Source organism: Ictalurus punctatus, chromosome 3 (genome assembly GCF_001660625.3).
Source record: "Ictalurus punctatus breed USDA103 chromosome 3, Coco_2.0, whole genome shotgun sequence".
NCBI classification, from domain to species: domain Eukaryota; kingdom Metazoa; phylum Chordata; class Actinopteri; order Siluriformes; family Ictaluridae; genus Ictalurus; species Ictalurus punctatus.
The window spans coordinates 13,271,130-13,290,608 of record NC_030418.2 but is presented as its reverse complement, the minus strand read 5'-3'; the positions used below and the strand labels follow the sequence as shown (position 1 = coordinate 13,290,608).

The 19,479-nt window shown below is 37.6% G+C and overlaps 1 protein-coding gene and 1 long non-coding RNA gene across 3 annotated transcripts; one reads left to right on the top strand and one right to left on the bottom strand.

The window, feature by feature from the left end:
• Positions 1 to 448: 448 nt before the first annotated feature.
• On the bottom strand, positions 449 to 8,816 carry LOC108262545 (uncharacterized). Of its 2 annotated transcripts, none has more exons than XR_001811919.3 (6): positions 8,198 to 8,816; positions 7,255 to 7,675; positions 6,983 to 7,108; positions 6,591 to 6,824; positions 4,567 to 4,613; positions 449 to 3,082 (listed from the first exon to the last, which is right to left on the bottom strand). It is a non-coding gene; the product is annotated as an uncharacterized LOC108262545 (long non-coding RNA). The 2 variants fall into 2 exon arrangements; XR_001811929.3 differs by having other exon boundaries at positions 7,601 to 7,675.
• Positions 8,817 to 9,512: 696 nt separating this feature from the next.
• On the top strand, positions 9,513 to 13,305 carry six3a (SIX homeobox 3a). Its single transcript, XM_017462941.3, has 2 exons — positions 9,513 to 10,480; positions 12,171 to 13,305. Exons 1-2 carry the CDS (start codon positions 9,789 to 9,791, stop codon positions 12,355 to 12,357), a joined length of 879 nt encoding a protein of 292 aa, XP_017318430.1. The 5' UTR covers positions 9,513 to 9,788; the 3' UTR covers positions 12,358 to 13,305.
• The last annotated feature ends 6,174 nt before the right edge of the window (positions 13,306 to 19,479 follow it).

Sequence of the window (19,479 nt, the reverse complement as noted above, 5' to 3'; positions counted from 1 at the left end):
TAGACTTGAATGCTTCTTGCTGCTGTGCATAAACAGATGTAATGAGGCTAATGGAGGCAATATCAAGACAGACAGATCAGAGTGCGCGCACACACACACACACACACACACACACACACAAATAAATAATTGCGTAGTAGCATTGAGCATAGAGTTGGGTTTGCGAATGAAGAGTACCACTCTTAGCGCTCTCTCTCTCTCTCTCTCTGAAAAAGCTAGCAGATAAATCATCTAATTAGTGACAAGCTAACAAGAAGACTTTTTGTTCCAGTTTTCATTCCAACAGGCAATGACTTTAATAACTCACTGTCAGTTAGACAACAGATTTTATTGATGACATACATACTGTATATATATATATATATATATATATATATATATATATATATATATATATATATATATATATATATATATATATATATATATATATATACAAATACATGCAGCAGCTGGTCATATCATCTATTACACATATCATTATGCAAGACATTAAAATTTTGGCGTGGTATGTTACAGGTGATCAGAAATGTCAGAATTAACAAACCCATTCCCAGTCAAAATCTACATATAATTATTATGTGCTGTAGAGGTTTTCCCTATGAATGAAAGTAGTCAGTTCTCAAACGCTGCATATTCTGGGTTAGGGTGCTAAAAATAGACAAAGACAAAGGACTTGACTAAAGTTCGAGGACAGGCCTTGTGTGGTTTTACAAAAAAGAAGAGAGAAAAACTATGACGTTGTGATGTTATTGTGTGTTCCTGTTTGAGTTGATGACATAAACCTATGAAAACAAACATGAGTGCACGGTGACTAGGGCACATCCTCTTTTAGGAAGGAAGAGGACTTAACGTCGAAAGCAAGCAATAGTATCAACAGTCTCTTTAACCTCGCCATGAACCATGAACTTAAGACGAGCTCCCAATAACTTCCCATTACCTCTGTGTGACTTATTAGCAGACAAATGCACCAGGGCATCACACACAGGCTGGGCCTCAGACCATACACTACAAAATTTTGTCCGTTTTCTTCCTGTCTTGTTGTTAGTCCAGTTGTTTAACCACTGTCCTGAAAAAACTTTCCTTTTTTTAAATAGTAAAATATATTTTTATATGTATTTTTTAAAATTCAGCTTGTTTAATAGTTTTCCCTGCCACTCACAAGTGTGTGACTCAACTTTAGCCAATTCAAGTACATGAAAGGGGTGGGGTTAGATGGGGTTTACCTGAACTCAAGTACATTATTTCGTAGGGCACTATGCAGTATGTGACGCGATCATGTAATGAAATGGTGAGTCACTTAATGACGAAGGTACGGAGTATAAGCACTAGCCTACTTTGGACATTAACGATTTAAAATATGGAAATTTGCTACATTGACTATGCAGAATTTGCCTGATTAAGCCGAAGGTAATTTTGAACTTCCACTTATAGGCCTCTACTATAAGTAAAGGAGAGAGAGAGAGAGAGAGAGAGAGAGAGAGAGAGAGAGAGAGAGAGAGAGAGAGACCTTGGGTATCAAATTTGTTTAACCTGGGTTAAATTTTATTTCAACTTATCTTAAGTGCGTCATAGTCAAATACTGTCCAAATATACCAGTTCATCATATTAGTGATTCTAGTTCCTGTTAGGCTAGATACATTTAACCTATAAGATACCTATAAGATAAATTTCCTGTAACCGATTGTAATAATTGTCAAACAGCGTCTGTTCATTAATCGTTTAATTATATGAAAATACTAATGATAATTAAATCGTGTTGAGCCAGGATAGAGATTTATTTGCCAGGTAACTATCAGAAAACTGCGTAAAGAAGTTCATTAGTATAAATGAGCTTTTGTTTTGTGAGCTTACCAAAACTTTGTAGAGACTGCCTTTACTCACTTTCCTTCTCTATTTTTTTAAGTGTATAAGAAAGAAAGAAAGAAAGAAAGAAAGAAACGAAAGAACGAAAAAATGTGTAAGCTCAAAAGACATAAGATACTTGCTATTTATGTTTTTAGCATTTGATGATAAGTTCCAATTTCAACAAAGTTAAGTGCAAATTTGGTTCAGTAATTTGAGTCTTGGGGCCCAGTTTCAGAATGAGAATGGTCAAAGCTTGCTCTAACAGTTAACAATCTTTGGCAGCGATGCTTTTTGGAGGCAAAAAATCTACACAAGGCCGAACAGACGGTCTAGGTTACAAACAATTTCAATTCGATTCAATTATATTTTTTTCATAAAGCGCTTTTACCAATTGGGCATTTTCACAATAAAGTCGCTTCACAGAAATCCCGATATGGCTTTACATCTAGAGCCCTAACAAATAAAACAGAGACATATAGACCACCCATAGAACTGTCAACCTAAAAATAAAATCATATTCCATTTGTACACAACATAGGCTACTAAAAACAACTTAGCATTTTTTTACGTTAAAAAAAAATACAATGCAAAACAAGCACATCGCAGTCTAATATCTTGAATTTAACATAAGCTAGATGCTGACCATAACGAGTTTCATTGAATACCAGGGATATACACTGTATCTTAAAATAGCCCATTGAAGTATGGACCATACAAACGTCTGTTTAAAGGTTATATGAGAAACGGAAAAAAACAAAACATTAATTTATGTGCACGGCCAGCTACGTCTACATAATATCCAGCTTATTGTTTTTCGTTTTATACACAGTAAATCATTTCTCTCTCTCTCTCTCTCTCTCTCTCTCTCTCTCTCTCTCTCTCTCTCTGAATTGCATTTTCTTTCAGTAGGTAGGTTACAGGTTATACATTAAATGTTGTTTTGTATGTCATTATGGAAAGCTGGTCAAATTAAATGCGGGCGACGTTTGTGCATACTTTTCCTAACAGGTAATGAGTTTTGGGAACAGCTCTACCTGTTGAGGTTCACTGGCGTTACTCCGCTTGTAGCTGTCAGGCCGATGCGACTCCGCGCCTGTACCGGAGTTCTCCAGACGCTCTCTATCGATTCCTCTAGTCCAGCTCTACAGCAGACATATATCCCATCCGACAGGAGTTACTCACCCGTACATAACGAGCTCAGTCCACGCAGCATATTCATTCATTGTGGTTTGAGCTATAGATAGCAATAGATAAGAATGCACAAGAGGTGGAGGGTGAATTTAAATTCGACATGTACTGTTTACATAATAAACTCATCTGTATGTGATGTATGTTTATCTGACGTTTCATACCTAGAAGTTGTGAAAAATAAACATTACACTCGATGACAATGCCTGTGTTACCTTACAGTGTGCCTTGATTTAATTAAATAGAGGGGACATATAGGCGCAGGGGCTAATTCAGTCTTATGGAAATATAGGGTAAGTAATCAGGTTCAATATTTTAAGTGAAGTGGTCTGTTCTGAGCATTAATTTAGCGTAAATCTTGAGAAAGGGTTTTAGGACAGACCCCAAAACGACCTAGTCAGGGGAAAAGATGGGTAAGTAGCAGATTTATGCAAATACCAGGATAATAAATCCTGAGCAGTCGACCTGAGTATTCATCCATTACTATAGTCAACATTGTAACTAATAGCAACAGAGTACTCATTAGTCTTTGTCTCATATGTAGTAGGTTATTTATCATGCTTGTTTTTAAAAATCATATATTGCATAAGTAATATGAAATCTGGAAACTTTTTTTCCCGTTCCTATAATCCCGTGTCGCACTGGAACAATAATCACTGACATACTGGATGACGGTTCATGCCAGGACCCGTAAATAAGTCAGGATAATTAGGCTACTATAGTGCATCACTGAACATTGTAGCCTCAGAGACAAAGGCGTCGAGGTGTCCTAATCAACAAAAGTGACTTAATATTTTCTAATTTTTTATTTCCATTTTTATTTCACTTTAGCCCTTACATAGCACATAACATAACGCATACAAAAGCAATGCTACACCTGAACCTCTTCTACAAATCTACTGCTAGCAGTAGAAAAAAAAGACGTGGAACTGAGCAGTGGAAATTGATCTTGATTACAAATTAAAGTTACGAAATACACGTGGGTATTACAAAATAGTGTCAGTCTCTTTACTAAGAATGCATAATTGTAATTTCGTGTGAAAACTAATACAAACAAAGAACTGCCACAGCCTTTTCCCTATTTTCCCCCCAGGTTAATATAATAACAACATAATTTTGCATATTGTACTGTACATGTTTCATCGTGTTTGACCGGTAGTAAACTACTGCTAAAACTACATCATAATAAAGTTTATATAAAAATGTAAACCTTGTATAATAATAATAATAATAATAATAATAATAATAATAATAATAATAATAATAAGTATTATTATTGTTGTTTTTATTATTATTGTTATTTAATGGAATTGTATAAACATTTATGTTCATGTAACTTTACTATTAATGTATAATTAATTTGTTGTAAAATACTACAACAAGCTAATGAGCACATATTTTGAGAATTCATGCCTGAGAAATAATTTTGGAGAGTGTGTGTGGCGAGTAATAAGTTCTCTACACAGGCTCAGGGCCATTAGCAAATACATACATTATCTTATTTGTGCGTTAAGCGGCCGACTCACACACCTTGAACAGTGATGATTACACCGCCTGCACCAAGAGCTGGCATTGACCTGCAAGCAAAAAAGTATTTTTTGCAACCTTTAACTTAGTTATTAGAATGCAGGTTATGTTACAAAAACTATACACTCTTAGAAAATGTAGAGCTCCTAATAGTTCTTCAGTTGTCTCTCTGGGGGAACTCTTAAAGGTTCTAGAATCACAGCAAAGTGTTCCCCTATCAATTTAAAAAAAATATATATAATATAACATAACAGAGTAATATATATATATATATATATATAATATAATATAACAGAGTAAATCTCTACTCACCATTATCAATAAATCAATAATGAATAATTTGTCTTGCTTCTTTGGCCTAGTGCCTGACATAGTGACTTATGTTTAAAAGAAAGAATAAATCGATTAATGTGCATGAATTTAGTGCTGACAATACTAGATAATTTAATTATTTAATTATTATTTTCATTCCCTAATGTGATATTTAATGTAATATTTAACATATACAAATGTATAAAAAGTCAAAGTACCCTTATGACGTCATCAAATTCCGAGGCTAAATGACTGTCGATTTTAAAAATCTTTTTTCAGATTTGCATAAAATTATAGTCTAATCTAAACTGAATGCTTTGCATTTCCATATGAATGACATGCTGTGCTGGAAAAATCCTAACAAAATTATTCCTAGCTCCATAAACAAACCATTGTTCATATAATCAATCAAAATAGCAAATACAAACAGACTAGTTCATAGTTTGTATAGTTGGGAATTGTGACACATTTCAGATTTATTTGCTTATACAGTCTTAAAAAATAATTAGTATTAAAGTATGACGAGCAAAGCTCAAGATTTATAATTGATTTCAAGCGTTCGGAGCGTGGTAAAGTAAGTGTGTGTGTGTGTGTGTGTGTGTGTGTATGTGTGTGTGTGGCTTCAGAGAGTATGGGGTAAAGTTAGGAGGTAAAATAGGATATAAGAGGGTGTGTTATGGCTTTGATTGACAGGTCAATCAGCATAGCTCTTACTATATCTAACCGTGTGGCTGATCTGTTCTCTCAGGGTATAAATGCAGATGCCGCGCATGTAGACCCATATACGAGTGATCACTGTATTGAAAAAAATCGCCCCTTAAAACACACACACACACACACACACACACACACACACACACACACACACACACACACACACACACGCTATGGAGTTTGGCTAGGCAGAGGTGCACGAGAACTCGGAAGACGAGGGCCTACTGCTCCGGCCGTCTGGTTCCATTCAGCAGCGAATCCTCCAATGCCTTCATTAGAAGTAACGAGTTGACACAAGGTAAATCTAACATCGAGGTGCCATTCTCTCGGTGCGCGGAGAAGCCTCATTAAATGTCGCTAACAAGCCGTGCAGATGCACTGATTGGACAGCTCCTGTATAATTCTGCAGCCCTAGCAGGATGTCCACTTAATGGGACAACATAAAAAAGACATGGTGATGGAGAACAAAACCTTCTCAGAACAATAAGGTGGACTTTGCCAAAACAGCTTAACGTTTGTTGTCAATAAGAACGGAAGTCTAAAACAGAATGACAAAAGCAAGTGTTAAAAGTATATGAATTGTATACTCTTAGAAAATCTTTAGTTGTTCCTCTGGGGAAACCCTTAAAGTGTCAGAAAGGGTTTGAAGTAGAACCTAAGTAGAAGTACAAGCTAAAGAACCCTAACGATACAATATACAATTAAAGAATCATCAATGAACATTTTCCCCAAAAAATCTAATAACAGAATTCGATTTAAGGAGGAAACCGTGCTAATTATTTAGGATTTTTTATTTTTATTTATTTATTTTTTTGGGTAAATGTGTAATAGGATACTTCCTCGGAGCTATGTGACCTACCAAGAAAGCATGAAATATGCAATTCATACACAATGCAACCCTTTGCATTTGTGCTTCAGACTAGTTATAACATCTAGAATACAGTTAAGGTATTTTACGAAAGTTATAGGACATGTGCTGTATCAGCACTGTATGTACTCACATTAGTGCATGGTGCCTCAGCGGATTGTCAAAAACCCCACATCACGTCTGTAGGTTACGGCTATGCAAAGGTCCTGGGCGATGCAAAACAGAGGAAGTTGAAAGCTTTCAACTAAGCAAATAAAAAGGGGGCAGTTGCGCCCCATCCCGACGGCCCCACAAAGCTGCAAGCTGCGTTTGCCCTTTCCGGATTTTTTTTTGTAGTGGAGCGCATGCAGCGTATCCGCGGCGGAAGCTGAAAAGTAATAAGAATATGCAATTTTGTTATCATGGGACGCCTCTTTAACCAGCTGAATCAACTCCAGTGGATTGGATATAAACGCACACCTTTTTTTTTTTTTTTTTTTTTTTTGGCGAAGCATATCGGTCAAATGCTTTATCTCCGAAACTTACGAGATGCAAAGATGATGTTCATACTCGGGCACGTGAGACAGACCACCGTCACCAGCGTCCATTTAGGAAGATCCGCGAAAGAAAACTTGCAACAATAGTCTGAAAACAGCATCACGAATTTCGCAGCTGCAAAGAAAGAAGAAAAAGAGAGAGACTAAGAGACGTGTGATGAATGGGAGAGAGAGAAAAAAAGCAGAGAAGAAGAAATGACGACAGGAAGAGGCGGCAAAACAAGTCAAAACAGATTAAATGCAAAAGCATAAATAGCCTACGTCTTATAGATCACGCGCTTCTCCGCGATTCCGCCGAGCAGAAAACGGATGACTGTTTCCACTATTGCTGTGTGCACGTAACAGTTTCCGTCCAGATCAAACATGCAATGACCTACAAAAATCTACAAAAAAAAGAGGTTTAAACTAGAACCTGAACCAGTTGAAGGAGATACACGCTCCTGAAATTCTTCTCCTAACTGCTCGCTCACACCGCTGTAGGTTTTAGCGGTGCACAAATAACCGTGCGCATGTCAACGTTAGGAAAGACTGGGGAACGCTTTTTAATGATATGATAAAAACCATGTTTAAATAGAGAGCTAAATGAGATGAATTGAAAATTCTTTACCTTATTCTCGGCTCTGCTAAGTCCAGTGGGTCATGCTGGGACGACACATGAAAGAAAGACATTAAGCATCTGGTTCTGTCATCGCCAAAAAAAAAAAAAAAGAAAACAGAAAGAAAAAAAGCACAAAGTTATTGTTGTTGTTAGTTCGAGTTAAGGCTTGAGAGCTGAAGTAATCTATTTCTTGAGTAAAGTCACGCGATGGAGTTTAACGGGTGCCCGTATTGTGCTGTGAGGCAGTGCGGAATTAAATAAACAAAGAGAGAGCTAATGGCTCGTCGGTATTGAGGAGCTAGTCCCCCCGCTGCTTATCGTAAAGACTACAGCAGTGGAAGCTCGGGGATAAACAGACAATTAGCCCAGGTGAATAAACTTGTTTGGGGGTGTTAATTACATGCTTAACGTAAACAAAGGGCCGTGTTAAATAAAGTGATTTAACAGGGGCTTATGCGCACCCTTATGTTTCGTCACCCCCTTGGTAATTTCCGTATTGCCTGCAAGCACAGATTTCCAAGTAATCTTTACAAAAAAAAAAAAAAAAAAAAAAAAAAAAAAGGAACGTAAAACTCAGTGGTCGTGTAAGGTGATCGGGTTAAACACCTGGAGACGCTAGCCTTTCAGGATATTCTGCATGCAGGGGCCCTCTTCGAAATGCCGACCGGGCGAGTGGATTAGAGCAGGAATATGCGGTCAGCATTTCAATACAGGTTATTTCCAGTCCAAGAAGCTTTCCAAAGCGACCAATTCAAGTGGTACTTGGAGTTGCTTCACTGAAGTTTCATATAACGGAGGAAGCAAACGAATGTGATATTAGAGAAAAATAAAACAACAACACGACCTAACTTTTTCCTTTCCTTACCCAAATCTGACTAAATCTGTGTTATCTCACTGACAGATAAACAACAACTGGTCTGGCAGGGAAATCAAATTGCCAGATTGCTAAATGGCATTAAGCGTGGATATGATCTGTCATTAGATTCCTCCAAAATCTGTGATGGAATGCAAAAAGAAAAATGACTTGCATTCTTGAATTAGCTTTAAACTTTATTTCAGTTGGGCTAATAACAGAGTCTTACAGTGGGGGTTAGTCAAGTGAACGCGAATTTCCATTGTATTTCCAGTTTAAAGGCAAAACTGGTGCTGCGGCTCACCCTGTAAAAAAAAAAGAAAAAGAAAGAAATATTAGCCTAATATGAAAGTGGAGTAAAGTAAATTAATATTTAGGCATTTTCAGCAGAATATATTGAAACATATTTTAATTAACGGTGTGCTTCGTATCGGTGTCATTTTACTTCTCGCCTGTTCACGCAAGGGGCAAGAGCATGGTGTTTTGCCTTTGCATAAAAAACTACACTGGAGCCAGCAGAGAGATGCTGAGCTAGCATCAGCAGCAACTGTATCTGCGTGGAAGACAGTCAAATCCGTGTCAGGAAGAAGTAAAAAACAACAACGTCCAAATGTACTTTTGTGGGCTTCAAGGAAAACAAACGTTAAGATTTATAGCTAGCAAACTTGAAAAATAACGCGTTCAGGAGAAAGCATTAAAATGAACTTGTCAGAAAACATGAAAAATCAAATAAGGACATTCATACCGATAGATGTATAGAGATTATGTTCATTTAGCCTAGTGAGTGTTCGCGCACCGTGTTGTAGACTCCGTTTCAAGTCCTTCATTTAAATGTGTATTCCATGTGCACGACTGTCACCCCCCTCCTCCAACCAGCCGCCACCCCTGCCTTCTCTTTACTACATATCTTCTTTAGCTTTAACGAGTCTCGTTAAGATCGCAATAATATTCCACCCACTAATTGCTCATTCCATTCAACAAATAGGCTGAGCCTCGGCTTCTGCTTCAGGAGGGAGGGCGGTGTTCAGATCGGACTTCCTGATAACCCCCCCACACACCCCCCGCGCGAGCAGCACAAGTGGTGAAAGCCACTACGTACTGGCTAATGATTGGCACGCTTGACAGTGATTGGCAGGGCTGCCATGACAACCCCACAACGACACCAAGAAGACCAATAGAAAAGCGAAACAAAATATTTCAATGCTACACTCACGCGTGGATTTTTAGGGGGAGATATTATGAGGCTGGTGTCATTAGGCGATAGCTATTGAATCATTCAATCTTGCACTCGTCCGTTCCTCTTTTTTTTCTTTGCTAATTTTCTTTCTCTCTCAGGTCATTTCCATGGTTTTCAGATCTCCTTTAGAGCTCTATCCCTCCCATTTCTTCCTGCCCAACTTCGCTGATCGGCCCTTGCTCGTGGCGAGCAGCGCGCCCAGCGCCCGGTCTCCTGAAGACTTGTCCATGTTTCAGCTACCGACCCTCAACTTCTCCGCGGAGCAGGTGGCGAGCGTCTGTGAGACGCTTGAGGAGACCGGCGACATCGAGCGACTGGGTCGCTTTCTGTGGTCGCTGCCGGTGGCGCCGGGCGCATGCGAGGCCATTAACAAACACGAGTCGATCCTGCGCGCCCGTGCTGTTGTCGCCTTCCACACGGGTAACTTCCGCGACCTCTATCATATACTGGAAAATCACAAGTTCACCAAGGACTCGCACGGAAAGCTGCAGGCCATGTGGCTCGAGGCTCACTACCAGGAGGCCGAGAAGCTGCGGGGGCGCCCGCTCGGACCCGTCGACAAGTATAGAGTACGCAAGAAGTTTCCGCTGCCCAGAACCATCTGGGACGGCGAACAGAAGACGCACTGTTTCAAGGAACGGACGCGCAGTCTGTTGCGGGAGTGGTACCTGCAGGACCCGTATCCCAACCCGAGCAAGAAACGGGAACTGGCGCAGGCCACTGGACTCACTCCTACACAGGTCGGAAACTGGTTTAAAAACCGGAGGCAAAGAGACAGAGCAGCGGCAGCAAAAAACAGGTATCCTTCGTTTCTATGTCTTAGGTACGTTTGGAGTGACAACATGTGAAAGTTTCAGTTTCATTTCACTGCGAAATAAAGCGGTATTAATGGCCTCTATTTATAAAGCAGTCATCTTGCAGTAAGCAAGCAGGCTGGACATTTAGCAGTTGAAGCTCAGCGCTGTGTTAAAAGATACAAAAGCTAGAGAGTGCTACAATAATTTAGGATTTGTGTTAATTTTTTATAAAAAGTGACAGCCAGATAATAGAAATAAATATGTTGTAATTTTAAAATAAATAAACCAATGAATACATATTAGTGCAAACAAAAATGAGAGTAGTAAATGGTTTGTTTCGTATAGATTTTTGTTCAAGAATTAGAAGAATATTTTCTCACAAAAATACATATATTTACACTTAGCTATAATTGTATAAACATTCTGTGTTGAGATGTGAAGTATAGAATCCCCTTTACAGTTGTTTGTTGGCTAACATGTTTGTAGCCTAATATATATATATATATGTATATGTTTGTGTATGTATGTGTGTGTATGTGTGTGTATGTGTGTGTGTGTATATATATATATATATATATATATATATATATATATATATATATATATATATATATATATAAATACAGCCCTTAAATATTATCTTATTAAAAGGTGATTATTTATTTAATAGCCGATAGTCTTCGCAACAATACCTTAAATATGATTAGCATTTTCATGTCATGTTGTCTGCTCTAACGAATTATATGCATATAGTTTTACTTCTGACATAGTGGTTTACTCAGGCTTTAGATTGTGTGGTAACTCAACAGCATATATATAAATAAAAATATTTTGTAAACACATTTACAGAGAACAAGGTCAGTTATACCTGGCAAAACAATATATTTTGATCAGACATTTTGCATTGTCAGTCATAATCACAGTTATTATTAAGAAAGTGTATATTGTGTAACATTTTGACCTGCGCTTAATTTAAAATGAATCCTGCTTCACGTTTTGATATATATATTGATATATATACATTATATATATTATATATTATATATTATATATCAAAAACATTATATATATATATATATATATATATATATATATATATATATATATATATATATATATATATAATGTTTTTATTGTTTTTGGTGCTTTTGTGTGAATCTCAGTACTATTTGCTTACCGCTATGTAACAGCTATTTGCTAAACAAACATTGTTAAACAGGACAGCTTCTGTTTAAACATTTATTTCTAAATTCATGTGTAGAATGACTAGGTCAAGACGCAAATATATTTTGTTAGGAATATATAAACGAGATGCGATTTATAAGCAGTGATCAAATATAGGATTTTTGTTTTTGTTAGCAAGATGAGTTTAAATTGGATTTGTTTTAACCAAAATGAAAGAATAAGAAAGCTAAAGGTTTGTTATTGATCAGTTAAAGGCAACAGTGTGTTTAGGCGATGTCAGGCTAATCTGGGGTAATACTTGTGTGCTTCTAGTCTGCTCAACTAAGTGTAGCTGCTGTAGGCCTGTGTTTCAAACTTGGTTAAAGAATTCAATCAGTTTGAACGGGTGTTCAAGCTACGAATTATAGGTACCCATGCACAGATATTGAACTTGGCTTTTAGTTAATAATTATGAACCATTATTTCATACTCAGATGAGATCTCATTCTTTCTCTTTACCCCATCTAGGCTCCAGCACCAAGCCATAGGACAGAACGGCATGCGCTCTCTATCTGAATGCACTCCGCATAGCTCGGCTGAGTCGCCGTGTACAGCCGCCAGTCCCACCACCAGCGTATCGAGCGTGACGGAGCGCGCCGACATGGCAACGTCCATCCTCTCTGTAACGTCCAGTGACTCCGAATGCGACGTATGATACGCAAATAAAAGAGAGAGAAATATTTGCAGGGAATATGGACCTGAATAAACATTATGAAATATCGGGGAAAACAAAAAGGACCATAATTATTCAGAGAGAGAGAGAGAAAAAAGAAAACAAAAATATAAAAGCACGTCTTTTTGTCCCCAAGCGCTTTCAACGGGACCCACGCCTTTCCCCTACCCCCACCACTTGCATGAAATATCTATAGCTTTTTTTCTTTTCTTTTTTTTTATACGCAGGAAATAACCTTTCACTCGATGTTTTCTGCCAGGATGATCGAGAAGAGGGGATTTCCAGAATCCGGTGTTCATCGTCTTTTTTATTTTAATTTTTTTTTCTTTTAATTATTTTTAATTCGAGTGGTAATGCACAGCGCAGCCAGGATGCAATCCTTCTTCTTTTAGTTTCATCAGACAATCATTTGAGTCGTAAGCACCTTTTTTTTCACTGCTGTCACTGCCTGTGTGGGGTACTGGTCAAATGTGGAACTGTATCAGATTTTTTATTTTTATTTCGAGATTTTATATTGAATTATGCCTATATCCTAAATAATGCGATCATTCTCCCAGTTTGTAATATATGTGTAGAAATATGGCTGTATATAATATTGCTCTACGTCTCCGTTGTCTTTTCTATTCCTGGTTACTTTTCTTGAATTGGTGTTCATAACTATTTGTCAGAACGTAATTATTAAGCGCTCTAGACGTTTTGTTTCTCTGTTTTAATACATTGAGTACAATGGTTTCAGTCGAGACTTATGCAAAAGAAGAGTAACAACGAAGATGTGGAATATAATCGACTGTTCAAAGGAAATTTTCATGTTTAACCTCGAGCGCTTAATTATTCAATGTTACTTTCTTGCGTGTTTATGTTAATGTATAAATTTCTAAGCTAAAATACAGTATTCCATTTTATAATTCTGAATTAAGTTTCTGATTTCCTTGCCTGTCAGGGCCAGGCACAGTGACATAATTCACTTCCCAAGTTTCAAAGACGTTCGTTGTTATTAATTGAAAAAGCCTTTATAGGTTGCATGTCTTCCACTAACATCTACATTCTGGACGAAAGAATTCATATGGATGTCTATGAAATACTAACCGGGAAGCTTTTAGGATACGAAAACTCGCTCTCCTTTTGCCCATAGTCACTAATGAATACAAAAATTAAGTAAACGCACCATTAAATGGACTAATTATGAAGGACTCCTCCTCTGGCCCAATCTCCTATTGTAGCCACAGTGAAAAGGCTTTTCATCCAAAAGCGAGAAGCAGTAAGGGGAGAAAAGCGTTCCCCGGGCCCAATTCACCCTATCAGCCCATTCACACCTCATATCATCCACGAAGAAAACTTGTTATAAAGGTTTTATTTGGATAGGGGGATACAGTTGGCTTATCTTAAAAACAGTTAAAACATTATAGAAGGAAACACACACACACACACACACACACACACACACACACACACACACACACACACACACATATACACACCAAAAAGCTTCTCTCTGCAACAAAACGTCAAACAATATCTACACATCTCAGCATAACCTGTCTTCTCTTACAATTTTACCAACGTTTACACTACTCGCACATTCTTTTCATTTGTACCTATTGTTTCTTGTCAGTGGATAGTTTGACAAAAATGTTAAGGCTGTGCTGTAAATGTGAACAGGCAACCAAATGTCACTTTATTTACTTTCCACAAACACCTGACTATTGCTATCTCTGCTATTAGTCCAAACACTTGCGCTGAATGCAAAAGGAGATGAATTTACAGCAGCACGTGAATTATTTACAAAAAAAAACAAAACACGCGTTTTAATCTCCAGCATGAGAGTGAGTGAATCAGTGAGTGAGAACGACTTGCCATTCTCGGAAAACGTTAATACCTTGACCTCATAAGATTTAATTAAAGTAATTGGGCAATAATAATAATAATAATAATAATAATAATAATAATAATAATAATTATAATAATAATAATATTTAAATTATTAACAATTGGGAAGAAAACATCGGATGGCGAGAGTGTTTTAACATTTTCCCATTCATTCATTCATTCATTCAGTTGACCTGTGGAGCATTTCTATATCATTAGCCGTCCTACACGCAAACAAAGATAACCTATGAAAGGCGCACATTAAAAATTAGCTTGGTTTGTCCCGCAGTTTTCATGGTAATTAGTTGACATGTGAAAGTCTAGTAGTTATTTTTTCTATTGGGAAAGATGTACAATAGACTGCCTTTTTTCAGCACACAGACATCAGAAACATTAAACGATTAGAGTAATTTGCCTCATGTCAGCATGAGTAATTTCATATTTTAGGGACTGCTATATATAGCCATGCGTAAGGCTCACGGAGAAGACTTTGATTAAAAACTCCTGGCTGCTGTTTGAGCTCGGGGTAACATTTAAGCCCGTAACACGAATATGAGACAAGTGCAATAACAATAGACTACCATGTTTTTGTCCCACCCAAGGGCTGGATTTGTCTGTAGGCATATAGTTAATAATAATTCGTGTGGCAAAAAAGCGTGCAGAATAGAGTATTTCTCCTGTTCCCATAACCTCACTAGCACAGAGACAAACGAGCCCAACCGGGCTGCAGGCTGCAGTAAGAAAAGATCGCACTGCCCTGTTTTTTCCCCCTCTAAATTCGTCGGTTAAGTGAACACAACTTTTCTATTCGTGTGTATTCATGCAGTTCTCAATGAGCCACAGTTCCCCCTGACCCGGATTGAACGCGCGGAGATAAGATGCAGGACAGTCAGAGCTCTGGCAAGGAGGAAAAAAAAAAAAAAAAAAAAAAAAAAAAAAAAAAAAAAAAAAAACTCACCTCAGTCCCCTCTTTCTAGTACAAGCTTCCAGAAGGAAGATATTTGTGCACCTAGAGGTGTCAGGTTGTAAAGACTGTGTTTAATGAATTGCGCATGTAACAGAGACTGTAAAAGGTAGCCTATCTCTTTATCTCTTCCAAAAGACATTTGTTAACCATTCAAAAGGTCAACATTTTTGAAACTTCGAAGTAAGATTGTCGGATGGATCTTTAAACGCAATAAATAAATAAATAAATAAATAAATAAATAAATGGTAAACGTAAAAGAGAATTCTGCGCTCTAAAATTACTTATGGTTAATAAATACACGTATAATAATAAACAATAATAAATTAATATAGCATAAAAAGTTTGTTACATTTATTTAATTATTAGTTTGTTACATTTATTTATGGAGTGAGATGAACGAACTTGAAAATACTTTTGTCACATTTTCCATTCTATTTGAATTTATTATTAACTAGCCTACAGGCAAATTTGGAGTTTGTTCAGCTACTCCAAAATATTTTTGGCAGTCTCCTAAAAATAGCGTAAATATGTCCTGTCATATCTGTTTATCAGAAAAACAAACTAATTTTACTCAAACAATTTTATTACTTATCTGGCCATTTTATCCCCCTACCAACCACCAATTGGTTTAAAACTAAATTAAAATTCGGAAACGCATATAGCACAGCGACTCCGAACCAGGTTGAAGCTGCTAGCAAATACACATTTTAAACTGCATAATAATGATAATAATAATAATAATAATAATAATAATAATAATAATAATAATAGAAACGAGCAGACTATATTAAGCGAACAATTAGTTTTTTGTTTGTTTGTTTGTTTTTTGAGGGGGCGGTTGAACCGAACAGAATTAGCAGGGGCTGTTGAGTGATGTAGTTGTAACGCGTTTACCTTGCTGTCAGGGTACGGTTTTAATCCTAACAACGCATTTTCATTCCTTTAGCCTACTTAATTCAGTCTCCTAAGGTTGTTAGTCTGACATTAATTTGAGATTAGTTAAAAAAAGATCCATGCATATTGTTAGTCCAATTTATTATTGTCAGACTGTGCCAAATATGTGCCAAAAATGCCAGATTTTTGATTTATAATAATAATAATAATAACAATTATTATTATTGTTGTTATAGGACATCTTGCCTGTAACCAGTGAGAGAGACACTTGCGAGAGACATGAGACAAAACTATTACTCCTCAGAAAAATCACTCGAATCGTGAGACAGACATCGCCAAAGCTCCACTCGCGCCCGTCTTGAACTCTCCACCGAGCTTTAAAGCAGGAGGGATTAAAAATACAACTGTAGGCTAATTCTATTAGTGCGCTAATTCCGCGATCACAACCTGTTTGTGATACAGCATACGGGATCAGCAGTGCAGCTGTAAGAGCTATTAGGAACCATTCACAAACTGGATCCAATGAGGCTGAGTTGAGTGTGTCCAACTTAGAAGTATTTCCAAATATTTCATTCGGGACAATCGATTTGGCCAGATTCCCATCAGAAAAAAACTTTAGCTGGTTCACTCAATTGCATTCATTCTTTATTTCTCTCTCTTTCTCTTTCTTTCTTTCTTTTCTTTTTTTTCTTTCTTTCTTTCTTTCTTTCTTTCTTTCTTTCTTTCTTTCTCTCTCTCTCTCTCTCTCTCTCTCTCTCTCTCTCTCTCTCTCTCTCTCTCTCTCTCTCTCACACACACAAAAAGGACTGAACTAGTGAGCATTGATCTCGCGCCTCTTGCACACAGCGAACTGACAGGCAGCTTAAGCGCTTGCAGCACCTGTGCTTTTAACAGCCACTCACGTGATGATTTTGCTTAATCATCACCATGTAGCTGATAACTCAACTGATATAATAAACAAATAAAAATGTAACGGTGCGTTTTAATTTTAAGTGATGAATGCTGAACGAGTACTTATCTGCAATAGCCATATACCATGTCAAATTTTCATACTTGAACATTCCAATATCAGCTCTTCAAAACTAAAATATATTAAGAAGTCAAAATAAGAAAAGAATAAAGGAAGAAGAAGGAAAAAAAATGCAAAAATAGGATAAGGAGAATAAAAGGAAGATGACAGAAGAGCGAGATGAAGAAGGGGGGGGGGGGGGCATTTGTTCGTGTAAATGGTTAGGCTAGGGTGAACAGATTGATTAGACCACCACAATCACAAGATGATAAGACATTCTTCTTGTCACCCAGAATATCAGATACTTTCTCGAGTCTGTGCCATTTAAAACGAATATTTGCAATGAATTAAAAACAACAACAACAAAAACAAACAAAAAAAATCAGCATGAGGCGCTTGGAACTGCATGAAGTCGCCTTGAAAAATTAGTGTTGCCATCACAGTTCACTCAGTACATACAGCTGATTAAACCTATTCGTCTTTATATTATTCATTTCGAGGGTTTAAAGCGTTCACCGTTTGCAATAGTGTGGAAACCCACTAAGGTAGAACAATTATCTTAGGCAGACTATAGGCCTGTAAGGTACGAGAGAGAGAGAGAGAGAGAGAGAGAGAGAGATTATTTTTGCTCTGCACTCTGTGTAAAAACCGAGCTCGGCGGGATGAACTGTGCCCTGGCCCCTCTATTCGCGCATCTCGGCTTGGCTCGGCCTCCTCAATTAGCACCGCTCCCGCTGGAGCCCCGCTGCGCCGCCCATACACTCCTCACCGCCTCCTACCGCGACCCTGCTCAACAATCATGAAACCATTTAGAAATTGACTCGTTCTGTAAATAATCTCAGACGCGCCAACAACGGGCGACATCCGACAGGAGTGTATTAGCAAGAAACCATTTAAACAGATGTCCTGTTTTACGCGAAGCCAGGCGACGTTAGAAGCTCCGTTGTTAGCACAGGGAGAGTTCCGTGCGACCCGGAAGTGTCAGGCGGAAGCGGCCTCTGAACACGGCGAGAAAGGTAGGCTTTCTATCTGGAGGCAGGAACTACTACTCCATAGCGTGTTCAGAGAACTGGGCTCAAAGACAGGAACAACCATGATTATAATAAAAATAAAAACTAAATACTACTAATAATAATTATCATTACTGTAGCCTAGTAGTAGTAATAGCAGCAGTTACTTCGTTAGCTGCGCTGGTCACAACAAATCTTGTCATTCAGATTGCCGCGCCGTTGAAGCGTCACATTTCACCTTATTGTGTGCACAGATCGCCCTCTTGTGGTGAATGTAAGAAAACTTTGCAGGAGCACTGATTATTCAAAGAGCATCTCAACATAGGCTACCACATACAAAGATTTTACTGTAAAAACAAAATGATAGGAAAATTATGGTTTTACATTTTAAAGGTAACCCAACTGGAGGCAGTACAATAACTTAAATACAAATAGCCTACAAACACAGAAAATATAGACCTATATATAAAAGGTCTGGCGGGCATGCCTCATTGGCTTTGGTAGAGCGGTTTTATACCGACAAGTACCAACATTTGCAGCACAAAAGGGTTTAAACAGGCCACGTGAACCCCAAACTAGCTAATATTATGCACTCTATCACCAATTTAAAATGAAGAAATTTAACAATGAAAGGCTAACAGTTTATGTTTAAGGTTTTTCAAAATTGTGGAAGAATCAGTTTTGTAAAGTTGGAGATGGCACAATGAAAGACATTTAACTATTGTGCATTCATCGGGTCAAATTGCCCCATTTATCATTTTTAATAAAAGACAAAAATCTATTACAAATAATATTTTTCCACCTGAAATTCTGTGTCCTTGGTTTATTTTCCATGAGGAATATTGACAAGAAAAAAAATTGAATACACAACACACATAATGTCGTCAGGTCAATTTGGTCCGGGAGTGATACATGGTTGAAAAGAGTACTTGAAAATAGACAGATTATGATAAATATGAAATTTAAACGTGGGTTAATGTCAAAGGCAGAAAGTAGGGCATTTGTGACCCCCCATATCTAGGAGATGAGAACAAATCCCAAGATCATGAGCATCTGCAGTCATGGTGAGAAGGATTCAGGAGGAGGCTCCCGTTACCACAACTGCACATCCCAACATCCCAGACAGCCACCACTTCCAGTGCATATAGTAAATGTGAGTGGTTTTGTTTGTTTGTGAATATTTGTGTATGTATGTATGTATGTATGTATGTATGTATGTATGTGTGTATGTATGTGTGTGTGTGTGTGTGTGTGTGTGTGTGTGTGTGTGTGTGTGAGAGAGAGAGAGAGAGAGAGAGAGAGAGAGAGAGAATTTTAGGAATATTAGGTGTACAAAGGCTTTTCACCATTGTAGGTTG

Coding starts and splice junctions, on each gene's coding strand:
- six3a (XM_017462941.3), top strand. CDS start 9,789: ATGGTTTTCAGATCTCCTTTAGAGCTCTATCCCTCCCATTTCTTCCTG. Junction 10,481..12,170: donor GCAGCGGCAGCAAAAAACAG/GTATCCTTCGTT, acceptor TACCCCATCTAG/GCTCCAGCACCAAGCCATAG.